This window comes from Mchenga conophoros, linkage group LG1 (assembly GCF_057382185.1).
Source record: "Mchenga conophoros isolate Kocher_MC1m ecotype Shallow Benthic linkage group LG1, M_conophoros_male_GT1.1, whole genome shotgun sequence".
In the NCBI taxonomy this organism is placed as follows: domain Eukaryota; kingdom Metazoa; phylum Chordata; class Actinopteri; order Cichliformes; family Cichlidae; genus Mchenga; species Mchenga conophoros.
The window spans coordinates 6082003-6099104 of record NC_140526.1 but is presented as its reverse complement, the minus strand read 5'-3'; the positions used below and the strand labels follow the sequence as shown (position 1 = coordinate 6099104).

At 50.7% G+C, this 17102-nt stretch overlaps 1 protein-coding gene across 1 annotated transcript; it reads left to right on the top strand.

Annotated features, from left to right (window-relative positions):
* Window positions 1-9038: 9038 nt before the first annotated feature.
* On the top strand, window positions 9039-9971 carry LOC146582802 (ubl carboxyl-terminal hydrolase 18-like). Its single transcript, XM_085279669.1, has one exon. The coding sequence runs from the start codon at window positions 9039-9041 to the stop codon at window positions 9969-9971; it is 933 nt and encodes a 310-aa protein (XP_085135795.1).
* Window positions 9972-17102: the final 7131 nt, after the last annotated feature.

Below are 17102 nucleotides of genomic sequence, written 5' to 3'. Positions count from 1 at the left end.
TAAGTGCAATGGCCTGTATTGCACACTCTTGCCTTTGCTTTGCTTGAACGCTGTCCATTGCACGCCAAAAGTAAGGTTGTCACCTTTCGATCGTACCCCGCTGTGTGACTACTCAAATGTTTTTTCTTGCCATCAGATCCCAAACACGTAAGCGCGACGAGCGGACAAGATGTCGCTCTTCACTGTGAGGGTCTGAGGCGTACCAACGGCAACCTGATCGCATTGTGGACAAAGGAAGGACACGCCGCTGACAGTTACGTGTTTCACGTTTGGAATAAGCGTTTAAGGGAGACCAATCAACACGCAGACTTCCACGGCAGAGTGCGGCTGATGGACCCATCCATGAACAACGGAAACGTTTCTGTGATTGTAAGGAACGTCAGTGTGGCTGACACAGGGTTGTACTCGTGTATGGTTCTGACAGGTGAACTCAGAGACCCCACAGAGCTTGAATGCCTTGTCACCCTCACAGTCACAGAACACGGCGAGTCCGCAATGGATGAAGAGCTCACGATCTCAACAGAGATCCCGCTCCATTTCGACCCCACGACCGAAGGACACGGCGAGTCCACAATGCACGGAGAGCTCACGGTCTCAACAGAGATCCCGCGTCATGTCATGCCCACAACAGCAGCACACGGCGTGTCCGCAATGCACGGAGAGCTCACGGTCTCAACAGAGATCCCGCGCAATTTCGACCCCACGACCGAAGGACACGGCGAGTCCACAATGCACGGAGAGCTCACGGTCTCAACAGAGATCCCGCGCAATTTCGACCCCACGACCGAAGGACACGGCGAGTCCACAATGCACGGAGAGCTCACGGTCTCAACAGAGATCCCGCGCCATTTCGACCCCACGACCGAAGGACACGGCGAGTCCACAATGCACGGAGAGCTCACGGTCTCAACAGAGATCCCGCGCCATTTCGACCCCACGACCGAAGGACACGGCGAGTCCACAATGCACGGAGAACGCACAGAGATCCCGCGTCATGTCATCCCCACAACCGCAGGACACAGCGAGTCCGCAATGCACGGAGATGGTGCATATTCGCGTTCTACGCTATCCACACGAGGCTCCGTTGTGATAGCCTCCCTGAGCATGTTGGCGTTCATCCTGGCGGTCTAATGTTTTTTGCAAATGTAACATAATATAGGCTTGCTACAGGAGCAGCTTGCTTGAAAGTATGGCAATTGTGTTATCACCAACCGCAGGACACAGCGAGTCCGCAATGCTTTCCTTTTGTTGTGTCACACCAGAGAAGAGTTACAACAAGGGGGCGAAATGGTCCGTGTGCAGGGCGAAGTGTATTACAGGTGAACGATAGACTGTGTGAACCTTTTGTTGTTGTAGAGTATAGGAACCACACTGCCTAATTCATATGTCACATCGAAATAAAACGCTCGTTGAGCACATCGGTCGGTCTTGTTGTGTGGTTTTTTTTTTGTTTTGTTTTTTTTGCTTGTGTGTCTGACTGTAGGTCGGGGATCCGACTCACCTAGGTCGGGGATCCGAACTACCTAGGTCGGGGTTGGGGAGGGGAGGGGGAGTTTTTTATTAAGACTCATATAGTCCGAACGGCACAGACAGTAATAGGAGCCACAAGTATCACACGTTAACAATAACCTCGGTGAATCGACAGCGAACGATATGGCAACGTTACGCCTTTCGTGCTTTTGGATGTTGCTGTGCGCCTTGTCCCTAGCTACGGCTCTCAACACAACAGGTATGTAGTCACTTGCAACGTTTAATGGCCTGCATTGCACACTCTTGCCTTTGCTTTACGTGAACACTGTCCATTGCACGCCCAAAGTAAGGTTGTCACCTTTCGATCGTACCCCGCTGTGTGACTACTCGAATGTTTTTTTTTTCTTGCCATCAGATCCCAAAAACGTAAGCGCGACGAGCGGACAAGATGTCGCTCTTCACTGTGTGAGTCTGAGGCGTACCAACGACAACCTGATCGCATTGTGGACGAAGGAAGGATACACCGATGACAGATACGTGTTTCACGTTTGGAATAAGCGTTTAAATGAGACCAAGCAACACGCAAAGGAGACCAAGCAACACGCAGACTTCCACGGCAGAGTGCGGCTGATGGACCCATCCATGAACAACGGAAACGTTTCTGTGATTGTAAGGAACGTCAGTGTGGCTGACACAGGGTTGTACTCGTGTACGGTTCGGACAGGTGAATCCAGAGACCCCACAGAGCTTGAATGCCTTATCGTCCTCACAGTCACAGAACACGGCGAGTCCACAATGGACGAAGAGCTCACGATCTCAACAGAGACCCCGCGGTATTTCGACACCACGACCGCAGCACACGGCGAGACCACAATGCACGGAGATGGTGCATATTCGCGTTCTACGCTATCCACACGAGGCTCCGTTGTGATAGCCTCCCTGAGCATGTTGGCGTTCATCCTGGCGGTCTAATGTTTTTTGCAAATGTAACATAATATAGGCTTGCTACAGGAGCAGCTTGCTTGAAAGTATGACAATTGTGTTATCACCATTCATTCTGTATCATGTGTTTAACGCATACTATTTGGAAATAAACAGTATTATGTGTTTTTTTGTGCTCCCACGATCACTGTGTTCTGTGTCAGTCGGTCGACGTACCCCCTTAACAAACACACTGGGGGGAGGGGGGGTCCATAGCTACATTACCCGGCCGACCTGGCTACATTACTCGGCCGACCTGGCTACATTACCCGGCCGACCCGGAGTATAAGACAATCCACCCAAGAAACAAAGTCTCATCCAACACAGCTTCTCGAGTTACACCTCGTACACAAGCTATGGCTGTGCACCATTACCTGACCATCTGGAACCTTGGACATTTGTGCGATCGGTTTAAAAACACGTCTTTCGCGACCTTCTTGGGCATGACGCGTCACCACGCTCTGCATCAATACGGTGAAGAATTTGCCGATCGCCATCAAAGATTGTGTAACCAACTTAGAAGCGTGTTGTATTCAAAACGACTTATGGATACAACGCACGAGAACTCTTTGCAAGCGTGGAACAAAGTCCAGGGCCGGACGACTGAGGCTACCTGCATTGAGACTACGTCTGCACTGGCTCAAGAGACAGGGGGCTATCCCACAGAAGGGGTCGTTTCACCCATGGCGCAGCTTGCCGTGTCGCCAGTGCCACCCAGAGCTCCGGTTAAAAGTCGTCTCGGGCTGAGACGTCGAGACCGGTCCGATTTGAAGCGTGCGGGCGGCAAGGACCGTATTCGCAGAAACCTGTCGCACGAGTTTGAAGCTGTGAATATGTACTATACGCCACGCAGGAATAAGCAGTACACCTCGAAGGGGACTCGGGTTCCTGTCAAAGCCAGACTGGGAGCCCCAGTGAAACTTCGTGAACCAAGTATGTCTCACCGATGTGTGAGACGAAGACTTGAGTTGAGAAGAAGACTGGACTTTACTTGTACAATGCAAGACAACTAATGTATGAAGATATTGTAACAAGTGCATATGACAGTTATTTGACTGACAACAAATGTACGACGATATTGTACCAACTGCGGCACGTAATAAAATTTTTTTATTGTCAACATTTAAACAGCAGTGCGATTCTGTTTGTTAGTGTTCGAGTAAACATTGGGTCAAATGATTCACACATACACAAAGAAAAGATTTTATATATTTTATTCAGCAATACCATCAAAAATAGTGACTGTTAAACAGAGACGCGTAGATACATGCAGCAGGTACAAATGGGAGGCATCGAGATACCAAACGCAGCCTCAACGCACGACCCAGAGACAAGCACAGTAGTATTATTATGAATCACAGCATCTCCAAATAGGACGCTTGCAGTCCCTTGCAGGCCGTGTAACACTGTCTACAGTCACTTCTCTGCGCTGGCTGTGTCGATCCGCTAGTAAAACAGTGGTCTGTTGTTGGGCGATCCTGCACTGTGCTTGTAGAAACAGTCCGGCCCAAACACACAGTTGCCTTTGAGAAAATATTTGCATGTTATTTTGGACAGAATACTCGTCTTGTAGAGGCTGATGATCTCGTTCTTTTCGTCCTGATCTGTCACCCAGCATTTAGACGGTATGAAGTAAAAGGACACAGTCCGACATTCAGGGCATCCCTTCGCCGCGTTGTATGACACAACATCTGTCTTTCTTCTCCAGGTTCGTATACAGTGCAGGCAGAAGCAATGTTGGCAGTTTGGTAAGATGGCAAAGACGCGCTCCGAGGGATTCTGTTTGGTAAGTATGACGTCCATGCACACACCACATGTTCTGGCCAGGCTTTCGTGTACGTGGTGCTCAGACTTGACATACATTCCTTCACTGAAACGACCAACCTCGACCTTATTTCCTTGCAAAGCCATAGTTGTTTGACATTAGAGCTGCTTCTGTATATATATGTGTGTGTGTGTGTGTGTGTTTGTTATACTGTTCTCTCTGTGTGTGTGTGTGTGCGTGTGTGTGCGTGAGGTAGAGAGAGCTCTAATCGTCATCGCTCTCCGCGGCGGACCGATAAGCTCCTCCGGAGCGACGCTGCACGTGGGGTCGTTTCCCAACAATAGCACAGGGCTTCTTTGGTGGGATCTCAGGGTTGACCTTGTGCGTCGAGGTGAGTTGTCTGTTACGTTCGGCTGCTGTTTGTTCGTGTGCTAGAGTATGCCGAAGTGGGACGTCGCCGGGGTTATAGAATTGCTGCTGTCGATGATGTTGTTGCGGTGTAATATCACGGAGCGTCAAGTGTTCCTGAGCATGTGTAGCGGTATACCTCTGTTCGTGTTGATGGGTACTATTCACCTGTGTCATTCCACTAGGTTGAGGCTGTTGCTGCTGGCGCACGCCGGGAACGCTCTGGTGTGCGATCATCATCGGAGGAGCGGAGGGAAAATTCGTGGATGTCACAGATTGCATCCAAGACGTTGGGATGTCCGTAAGATGCAGCGTGTGCTCTTTGTGAACTCTGCCAGCCGAACCGTGCTCCGCTGCGCTGACACAGTAACGGAAAAGGAGATATATGTAATATCTAGCCAGTTTCCTCGCGTCTACTGCAATACACTGAGGGATATCCGGAGGGTGGGATCCAGCGCTCTTATATTCCATCGCATGCAGGGATTCTAAGTCGGATTTCGGGACGTACAACCCATCTACCTTTGTCCACATGTCCCTTAGAAGCTGTAGGCCCATCTGAAGTGTCCTCACATCCCTGAACGAGGCGGCGTGCAGGTAGCCCGTGGCAGGCGAGCCGCTCATCACCAAACACTCAAACAGGTTGGCTGTCGCTGTACCCGAAAACGTGATCTCTCTGCGAGAGTTCATATTTATTTACCTGTCGAGAGAGAGAAAGGACGGAAGATTAATCTGAATTCGCTGTATTTCAACGTCCGACCCGCAGCTCTGCCAATGGCCGCCCCTGCGCGCTCCGGCAGGGGCAAACGATACTGCGACTTGCTTTTGGATCTGGTCGAAAAATACAGTCCGTTTCACGTGAGGACGTTTCGTTATAATGATCTACAAGGGATACTGTCTGTCGTCTCGGAGACCGGCCGAAGCGGATTCGTGCCAGGTCCCAGTTGCGACACGGTGGCCGAACTGGAAAGATATATACGAGAGGAAGATCGGAGCGATGTGCAGCTGTTAGCCATACAGGAGATAGCCGTACAGGAAGAGGTTAAAATCAGCAAGCAAACAAAATACCTCCTGGTGTACATAATAAATGCGATATCCAGTAAGTACAACTCTGTGGTGGTGTTTCTCATGACTAACCCTAAGATTACGGCCCCGTACTCTAAGAATGTCAGCGACCTACTGGACAATACAAACCGGCTGATCAAAACAAACACCAGACGCACTTCGTTCCTACCCACGTTCACCGCGCAACCATACCAACAGATACATCCGAGGATCCAGGGCGATCACCCGATACTCCACGTGCATCGACCACAAAGCTACAGTTCACCCGCGAAAGAAAGAAAGCGCTCCAGCTCGCTAGACAGTTTCCATAGAGAGTACGTCGACGTTGCTGACTGTGAAGCTACTACGGTAAACCCTTGGTCCGTGTACAGCGGACTACCCAGTAACCTGCAGTGTTCCATTGACATTCAGCAGTCAATGCAAGATCCCAGTATGCTGTTGGGCCGAGGCGGGTTCGGCATCATCGTGGAAACCTCCAACGTGCAAGTTGCAAAAGTTAACATGTTCCCAGAAATGGCAGACTGGAGCCTGCCGTTTATAGAGGATCAGTTTTACCGATACGCGCACATCGCCACTCAAGTGGAAGAAATCGCCATAGGCGTTTCGATGAAGCACCCAAACATACTACGTACCTTTGGAGGATATTGGTGCGACATACCGCAGTATCCGTTAGGCGGCAGGGCCGTGATCGTGATGGAGAGAGCCCTATTCTCCTTACAGGAATTCATGGCCAGGATGAACAACCTGCAGAGGCCCGAATCGAGCACCTCCACCGACAGCGCCGTGCACCTGGCGCTGATACCCATTGTGGAATTGGATACATTGAGAGGACTGGAGTACCTACACGCGAGACATGTTCAACACCGAGACCTGACGTACAGAAATATCCTCGTGTGCCATCAACCCAATAGAAAACCGGTGGAGCTGTCGTTTAAGATCAGCGACTTCGGCACAGCCTGCAACTACTCGACTCCAGACCAGCAACGGGGCAATCGAGTGCACACGGCCCCCGAAGTGCTTTGGTGCCTAAATTCCACCACGGCCAGCGATGTGTTCAGCTGGTATTGTGTCATGTGGGAACTGTACACGGGATCCCCGTTGATAGAATACAGGCGTGCTCAGACGCCGTCCGAATTCTGTAAGAAGATCTACGGGGATAGCCTCTCTAAACTCGTCGGCGTGTACACGCCTTCAGACCCCACGACTGCATTTCAAAGCAACTACATGAAAGCGTACGACGGCGCGACGCTGTACGGCAAGTACGGACACTCTAGGCCCACCACCGCAACCATTGGGCGTACGCTGGGTGAAATGGGCCGCAATATTCGAGACAAAGCTTTCGTTAACATGGGCGTGCTTTGCATCACCTTGTTTCCCCAAGAACGTAGCACGCCCGGCGAGTTGTTGAAATTGAACCGTTACACGTATTTGAACGATGACGTATCACACGCCACCTCGCCGGTTCACGTAATCCCCAGTAATATGCAGGTCGGCCAGTACAGAGCGACGGATGCCATCGTAGCAAACGACTGTGTCCCCGACCAGTTCCGCATACTAGTGCAAGAAAAGAAGCTTGGGGTGTATACACACACGAGCAAAAGGTACTACGGCATAGACTTGATACGCTTATCGCCGGATTTACAACCCAGTCCGTGGTATAGAGAAAAAGAAACAGCGCTGTCCGATTGCGTCAGAAAGGCATGCTCCGAAAAGCGTAGAGCTGGCGAATCGCTGGAAAGTACTCTGGAGACGCTCTGTGCTGCAGATGCCGACCGCGTAGGGGCATTTCGTCCGTGTGCAAAACGAACACAGGCCGCCGCGCAGCCGGGTGCGGTGCCCGGCTTTCACAATGTCACGGCGGACGCTGCCCTTAGCGGCCAACAGCCGAGCGATAAAACGGGGGGGCGAGCGCCTACGGGTGTCGTTGCCGCGGAGGACGCGCTTACCCGGGCACCCTCGGTCCCACAGGTGCCAGCTGCGTACAATGTAGCCGCTGCGGGAAACCGTCAGTCGACTAGGCCGTCTCTCAGTCAACCCAGTCGCGTCAAATGCCTTGTTCGTACTAAGCAGACCAAAGGCGAGTCCGACGTCACCATGGTCATTGTCACGAACCCCACGGAGGACGACGTTGCGTGTTTCCAACGCGACGTCGTGGAAAGAGCATGTCGGCTGACAAAAGAACATCCCTCATTGTTTGCCGGACCTAGGGAATCTGTGTACAAGCAAGCTAAGGCTCATGGGCTATACGTATTTCAATACGGTCAGTTCTTCAGATCCACCAAGATGATCAACTGGGTGTTGCAACAGGGAGAATCCTTTTATCCGTGCTTGATGCAAGTTCTCTTGACATTGAAAGCTGCCGCCGAGAACAACGTGCTACCTACGAACATGGCAACCGAGCACCTACTACTCGGCCGAGGGGCTGTGATGATCGACATAGTGGGTTATCTGAGCGCTCACTTTCCCCAGCCGGACCATCAACAGTTGCTAGGTGCCCACAGCCCGAGAATTACATCTGTGTGTTTGGAACTACTTAGTAAGCACGAGCCGGGATCTCCCGCTGTGCCATTTCTAGAGAAATGTCAGTCTTCTTTTTCAAATAGCCAAGACATAGAGCGTTTGGTCACAGAGTTGAGCCAGCGGAATGTTGCCAGCGCTATCACAAGAGTTCAGCCCGTTGTGTCATCGCTAGCGCACACGCACTTTACGTTCAGAGAATATTTGTCCGACGTACCAAATTGGGTAGGCTCGAGGGTCGGCGAGGCCAACTTGAATAAATGTACAGCTAAGGTTCTGGTGTGCGGAAACCCGACCCGTCTTCCGTTCACGAGGTTTTCTAAGACCGCGTGCCGCCCGGACTCGGCCCCCGGCGCGGCTGATGCGACACTTCACCACAGCGGACTCGTCAAAGACCTTGTGCGAAACATTGTCTTGAGAGTAAAGGCTAAGGCGCTATGGGATAACGCGCTCGCAGTTACCACTCTGGACTGCACTCAGGGTCTTACTAAGATCACACTAAGACCTAGTGCACTTTCAGGAGTGCCAAGCTTGGACGAGCTGAGGCGAGATATGTTTGAGTCCCTCGATCTACTATGCCTGTACACTCACGACAGGGCAGCGCTATTGGATTGGGCTCCCGTTATGAAAATCACAAAACATGTCACGTTGACTCCCCTGTCAAACTTCAGCTCGTATCACTTCAAGATAATTATACTACTAGTGCATATTGATGCAAAGGAGACTACCAAAGGAGCAATCAAGACACTGGACGAACTGTTTAGGGGTGTGCCACTTTACTGCACGACGGACTATTGAGCATTGTCTGCCGCGCGCAGCACGCAGGATAAACAACATGAGAGGGCTGATCAACGTTGGGTCTCACTGCGCCGTAAACAGTGTATTGCAGTGTCTGTATGTCACAGATGACTTTAGGATCACGCTGACCAGATCTGATGACGACGATGATGATGTTGTTGTTGTCGATGATGTCGACGACGCCGACTGCGATAGAGCCAGCTACAGCACCGTGACGAGCGAACTGACGAGTGTCTTACGGGACATGGACCGTAACACTCCGGGAATGCCGCCGTGCGATCCGAATTCACTTGTGGACGCGCTAATTCGATACAGTGGCATGACATACGAGGTTCAACAAGATGCCGATTCGGTGTTTAAGTGCGTGCTAAACGCACTGGCGGACGACGGCGACCCTCGATGCAAACAAGCATCTGACCTGTGGACTATACGGAAACGACAATCGGCAAAGTGTTCAACGTGTAACGCGGAATGCGTCTCGCACCATGCGGCGAACAACGTGATTGTATATATTGGGGAAAACGAGCCAAGTAAGCTACAGGACTACATGGACGACTACTCTGAGTCCTTTAGAGTGTCCGACTACCACTGTGGCACCTGTCAAGAGGAGACGGAGCTGAACGTCAATACGGATATCACAGAGCTACCCGCGGTCCTGTGTTTCACCCTTGCCAGAGGACAGCGGTGTGTGCAACACGGAGAGCTTATGGTCAACGCCAGTGCGATCGACGTACCAGAAGAACTAGACTGTAGCAGGATGTCTGCAACTTCACAGCCTACAAAGTACGAACTGTACGGTATGATAACTCACACAGGCCCCTATGAGTTCGGTCATTACGCAGCCTTTGTGAAAAAGATGTCCAAGTGGTATTTTGTTGACGGCGATGTTGTGAAACAGTGCCCTGTATTACCCTTATCGTACTACAACCTGCCTGCTCATTTGTATATGTTAATGTACAGAAGAATCTAAGTGCACCCCAGCGGGTTGTTGGTTTGTGATTGTACAGTCTGTATGTGTTCACTTTGACGAGATGTATGTCTGTCATGTATATTATTGAATGTGTTATACGGATGCAAAATAAACATGCGATAAAACAAGACAGCGTGTGTAATGTTTATTTGCAACTACAGTCAACAGGCGAAATCCAAACGTATTTATTTTGTATCCACCACAGTTAGGTCAGTCACATGAAAACTCTTACTGTCGGCCCAGTGTTACACGTTGGACAAACCCTGGTAGAACAACCGCAGGTTGCATGGCCACATATCATTATGTACACCCTAGGCTTATTGCACTCTACGCAGACAATGTCCGGCTGGACACTGCTCGTGTCCACCGCACGACAAAAAGTCCATTCCGCTTTGCACAGAAAACACGAGCGCTTCTTCGTCACCCTGACGCCCTGGTCGATGCATGCCGAGCAGCACATGTGTCCGCAGCTCAACATGCACATTGGCTTCCTTTCGTAACAGCAACAACACGCCGGCAGATCAGCCCCGCGAGATCCTGCAGCCGCATCCGAGTCCGAGTCCGAGCGTTCTCCAGCGTCTGCGCCAATCACACCCGGCGGACCACCAGGCCCGTTCGCTTGCAAGCGACCTGGATCCTGGGTAACAAATGTCAACCGGCGTTCATGTTCAAGGTCCGGCGAGGCGAAGCCCTCCCATGGTGATCGATGATGCGGCTCCCGGACTACAGGTTGCATTCGGCCCACACCCACGCTGGGAGCTCCCCTGCATCGAGCCATCTCTTCTGCGGTCAAGGCGTCAGTGTACTTAGGTTGTGTTTTCATAGAGTCCCACACCCACCACGGTACATGCGCCTCCTCGTACCTTACAATACGTGCACCGAATGTAATAGCGGAGTCACTTAAGAGTTCTCCACGGCTGACAAAATAGGGCCAGTTATTGTCAGATACGTCCTGGGCGAAGGCGCTTGCAAGTGATGTCGTTGCGATCGGCTCGTTCGGGGCGTGAGATGTTATCCAGCCTTCAAAACGTGCCTTTAGTCGCAACGAGTATTGCTCGAAGTTATCTGCAGGGATCACCGCATGTATCAGAGTTAAAGTCGTTTCAATGATCCTACGATCCAGGGTACGCAGACGCCATTTGCTCACGCGATAACGTCGCACGTATGAACTAACAGGAGGCGCTTGTCTCACATCAGGCCTCCCTCTGCGGACAACGCCGGCGATTATGTGGATCTCTACAGAAGACATGGCTGTATCTGGGATGCCAGCTTCAGCGATACCTTTACCGGCAATGTCAAACACCCCAAAGCAAGCGTTTGTGTGGCCTCTCAGGTTGTGTCGTATAAACCACGGGACAGTTGTATTGTAGGTTTGCGGCCCGTGCCGTAGGTCGGCCGGTGCCGTAGGTCGGCCGGTGCCGTAGCCAGGTCGGCGAGCTTGACACCCCGAGGCACAGTTTAAGTGGACTTCACGCATGAGCACAAATACAGCTACACCGTAGGCTTGAGTTTGACAAGATGGAGCCGATTGCTAACATTTCACACCGTACCATCGTGCGGTACAATGAGACAATCAGGCCTCTGCTCAGCCGTACACATAGCTGTGACCGAAACGCAGCATACAACAGCAGTGCCGTGTACGTGCCTGTTATCCATGGGGTGGTGATGTTACTGGGCTTGTTTGCGAACTCGTACATGTTGCTGATACTTCATTCGAGAAATGGAAGGAGGAAGAGGCCTGCTAACATCGATGTGTATTTTACCCAATTGGGGATCTGTGACATATGCACTCTGCTCACTCTGCCTGTGTGGCTTACCCAAAGTGTGTTACACGGCCGCTGGATATTCGGATACGCAATGTGTAAAGTCTTTAAAGGCCTGACCACGGTATGTGCTAACATCGTAGCTACTACAGTACGTTTGACGTGACACCGTGACTTGGACATGTGTAACACTCACTGTGTTTTCATTTTTTTTTGCCCACAGCTCTTTTTCCAGTACGGGGTGTGCCTGTTGGTCTTCGTGAACGTCAACAGATATATGAAGATTGTACACAATAGAGGAATGAGCGCGTCCCGCAGAAGCAGAAGCCTAGTGAGTGCTATATGCGGATGCATACCCGCTGTATCTGCTACGGTGGACATGTTTTACTGGCAGACTATTCGGTTATCCCCGACGTCTCCCGTAATGTTTTGTTACAACGCCATGCCACCTATAATGAAGGACCTCAGTTTTTGGCTTAGGATGACCGTGTCTTTTCTTTTGCCTACAGTTGCTATTATATACTGTAACAGCATGATTGTACACACTGTAAAGAATCACATACAAAATACCGTGCTGGGCAAGCGCGTAACACGCACATACAGAAGGGCGAAGATATTGCCGATGGTCACTGTTGCATCGTTCGTGTGCTGTTGGACACCGTGGCTCGTCAGTGTGCTGTACTTTCGTTCACATAGACATTGCAACGTAGCTACAGTGTTGAACATTTGCACGGGTGTCGGTCATTTATATTGCCTGTCAAACCCTGTGTTGTATATATTCGTCAAGCGAAGGTCCAACGGTACTCTGCGTGCTATGAGCAAAAGTACCAGTTTCTAGCTACCAGGGAAGCGGTGTAAATGTGTATATATTTGTGTAAATAAATTCACCGAAAGCTTTATTCTGACTTTTGTCTTGAATCTAATTGCTTTTGAGGTATGTTGGTCTTCTACACATTCCTGTCCTTCTTCTTTGTCCTGCACCGCACACTAGCTAAAAAGAAACAAACTAGATGTGTATAGTAAGGAAGCAGCGACACTTTATTTCATGGAAAGTATATACAACGACAACAACAAGACACTTTATTTCATGGAAAGTATATACAACAACAACAACAACAACAACAACATGTACGTGCACACTTCTAATCACAAGATCTGTGTTTCTTGGACGATCCCCGTTTCGATCCGTGAGATCTCTCCCGTTGCGAAGAGTGGTGCGATGGCGTCTGTTTTCTTTTTTGTGAACGTTTACCCTGTGGTGCAGCATGCGAACATTGCGTTGGGTCACTACAATCCTCTCTCTGTCCACCGTGTGTAAGAGGTGTGTGTCTCCGCAACGCAAGCGCCGTTCTACCGTCGTCTGGGTCCCCACGACAAGGCCCCGAGCGTCGATAATCGCTGACCATTGTGATCATGGTCGCAGCGTAATCTCGTTTCAACATGTCGACCGTAAAAATGTCATCTTTGAAAACGTGATTGAACACATCACACGCATCCTTCCACTCCCAATCTTCTTCCAATTCGAAGAGGTAGTCCCTGTCCACTGTATCGTTCGTCAGAAGCACTTGATCCTGATGATACGTAGTCCTAGTTTTGCAAAACGAACTCATGTTCTTAACCGGTACACCCGCGTAGTCTCCGGAATACACCGTCAACCTCGGTCCGTGGAACGTGTGCCGCGGGCCCACGTTGGCTTCTTTGAGGTGGCTTTCGTTGTAAGCCAGATGGGGCGCCTCCTCGCCCAGCACTTCGAGTAAAACAGCTCCGTAATACAAAGGCGCCGAGCACTGAAACGTCTCGCCGCCCAGCACACATCTGTGGAAGGTTAGCTCGTCCAATGCCTTCACACCGGCTGTAGCTTCCAACACCAGCGAGCGAAGCGGGTCCTCTGTGAAGTCTAGCGTGAATGACAACCTAGGACACTGCGGAGGTCGCTCGTTCGCGTTCTCGTAACACTGACCCATAGCATTCTCCCATTCCTCCTCGTCGGCGCTCTGCTCGTAAGACTCCACCATACCCGAGGTGACTTGAGACCAGAATCCAGCATGAGAATCGGGGGCGTAGGTCGCTAACATGTCATACAGCATTTCAAGGGACAACGTGACAGTGCTCACTTTTTTATTCACCTTCGCCCGACCTCTCTTCACGTGCGAGGGAAGCTGGCTATGGGACAATCTGTACGTGCACAATTTACGCGTCTTCACCTCGCTGTCGACAGCAGACCTAGCCGGCACTTTACACGTCGAACACAACATGAGCATCTCGTGCGCAGTGCCATTGTCGTCCTTGTTGTGCTCCGCCGAGAAAAACATGTCCTCTATCCCCGAAACAGACAGGCTGCCGTTTTTGATAGTCGTCTTGAGTTTCTGTTCGTACACCTGTGTTAAAACGTATCCCAACACCTTACACGCAAACCTTCCCTGCGAGTCGAGGGCGCGAGGACATATATCCGGCAGACAGGCCGCCGTGCACAGTTTGTACACGGCGTTGGTCTCTAAGCATATTTGTCCGAAGGACAGCTTGTTCAGCGCTCGCAGTCTGTTTTCGTTCAGCGTCCTTGTGAACGATTCGCAATCCGGGTAGTCGGCCTTATCGGGAATACGAGTCCAGGGAGGGATCCAAATGTCAAACACAAAATGACAGGCCAGCTTCATCGCCTCCGCGAACACCAGCTGGTTTATGCAGAAAGCAACCCTCCGGCCCACCATCCCCGCGCACTCGATGTGCGTCTCGTAAAACGCGGCGACGCACGCGTCTCTAGCGCTGTCAAACCGGACTCCGAATTGCACGACCTCGGAGTCCGCGATCATCGTAGCAGACTGTATTAGATTCTGTCTGTATAGGCAAAGCGCTGCGATGCGATCCATCTTCCGCTTCTCCACCACATCCCTAATTTGTACAGTGCTTCGAGTGCGACTGACCTCTTTAGGATGTTCAGATTCCATTATCAGACACCTGTCCGCCCAGGCGTCGCTCATGAACCCCATGGTGTTTGTGTTCCACACAAACCCGCAGTTGTGAACAGCTTGGAACTTCACCGTGGCAATTTTGCCTGTCATGGGGTCTTTGGTCACGACGTCGCTTTCTAGGGTGCTGGTGTCCAACAGATTTTTGAACGTGTTGGGGATGACGTTTGATTCTCTGTCGATCGATTTGGTGTTTTTCTCGTGTGTTATGTGAGCGTCGTCTATCATCACCACACAAGCGTTCCTCTTCTGCTTGTACTTGAAGGCCTGCATCGTGAACGAAGTTAGCCTCTCGATGCAATTCCTCACCGCGCGAAATTGATGCTCCAGCACGTTGTTAGCGTAACTTTTACCTTCCCCGGGACCGGTGATGTTCAACAGCATGATACGTTCGATGGTGTATCTGGGTGCGGTGTTTGTTATGATGTAATTAAAGGTGGTCGACGCTTGAAACAGTCTAGTTATTGCCAAGGTGTCACAGAACAGGTGTTTAACCACTGCCGCGTCGTACACCTTTACGCTGGCGTACTCCCGTTGGCCGTCGTCGCAGACTGTCCTGCATAGCTGTGAATGTATGTCTGGCAGGTGGTGTCCGAGAGACAAAGATGCGTTGCCTCGACTCCCATCTACAACTTCGTGTAAACCCATGTATATTGCATCTCGTTCGCCAAAGTGCCGTCTTGTCAAGATTGTAAAGACCATATCCGCTATGAGCTCAAACTGATCCCTGTCACCGTACTCCTGTTTCATTTCTTTGCTCATACGCTCGACTTTACCCAACTGTGGGAACAAGTGTGCAAAACAGTAGCTGTGATCGTTTTTGCTTGTGACAAATGGGTGCGTTTCTGCGTGATTGTAGTAGCAGGCATACGCCGCGTAACATTGTCCTCGGCACGGCATGTTGTCGCCACTCCCGCGGCTACAGTCGCAGCGTCCGCTGTCTAACATGCGCGCGAGATGTAGAGTTCTGCGCTGGGTGCGTATTTTGCGCAACCCGACATCCACGACACTCCTGTTCACCGGTACGTGTTTGTGAAGCATGCTTCGAGTGAACAAGTCTGGGGTGTCAGAATCTATGAGGCTGTCCAGGGTGTATCTAAACACAATCAGTCCTCGCGAGTCGACTCGCGATTGCGATCCCCGCGCCAGATCGCGGGTGAAGGCCTTGAGTTTCTCCACGTGTGTCACATCGCCAGGCACATCTGGATTATATGTTGACATGACGCTTTGTTCGAGCCACCGCGTTGGTCCTAAACTAGCCATCAGTGCTCTGAACAACGTCTGGCCTTCGCCTCGCAGGCAAATGTCCGTCATCGTAGATATCGATGTCTCGAGGGTCTTAAGCTTCAAACGAGTTATGCTCTGCGGCAACACCACTGCAGTTTTCCCAGACTGACACACCGGTGTGTACAAAGATCCCTGTAATTCTTTAACTGTTTTCTTGTCCAACTGTTTAGAGTTCAACGCGTCCGAGACAATGTCCACCCAATGGAATATGGCTGACAATTCAGCTTTCTCATCCTTCATCGCTACCATTGCATTGTTTAGCGAGGAGAGTTTCTTCCTGACCAGCTGCAGTCTCATGAAGGCGCTGAAGGCTTGTTTGTGCAGCTCCTCGTCGTCGTCGTCCTCGTCGTCCGATTGCACATCGGCCACGTCGTCCTGGCCAAACACGTCTATACCAGCGTCCATGTCAAGTAGATCCAGTAGATAATTACTAGGTGTGTATCCCACCTGCGAGGAGTCGGGTTGCACTTGCGTACTGCCGTCTCCACTTGATACTTCGTTGTCATTGTCCATATTTAGAATAAAACAAAACAATCTTCCGTGAGCGTTATCCTCTCGGATAGGTGGCGACATGGACACGAAGTCCGGGTCCTCTAGTGTGACTTGAAGCACTGTACCTTTGCAACAATACGTGAGATATAGAAGCAGTTGGAACGTAGCTCTATCGGCGGTGGACAACGCAGAGAAGGACAGTTCGTCCGACGGACTGTCGTGTACGACATCATTGGAAACCGATAGAAATAAAGCTTTCCTTTTCCGGGGCACAGTGACATTGTCAATCACAGCAGTGTCCCTGTCAATATCAGGCAGGTAACATTGTCCAGTACTAAGCACGACCTTGGGCCTGTCGACCATGATATCGGAATGTACCGATAAAACTAACTAACTAGCTGCTGCTACTACTACTACTACTACTACTACTACTACTACTACTACTACTACTACTACTACTACTACACAGTATGGACCATTGCCATCTTGTAAATATTACTCGTAGTCCTGGCTGCGTGCAGTAGCTAGGAACTTCACCAGTAAGATGCGTGAGTGACTAGATTTTGTGGCTTCACAGCTATGATTCTATCAGTCATGTTCTTGGTTGTCTACGAGGTTTATTG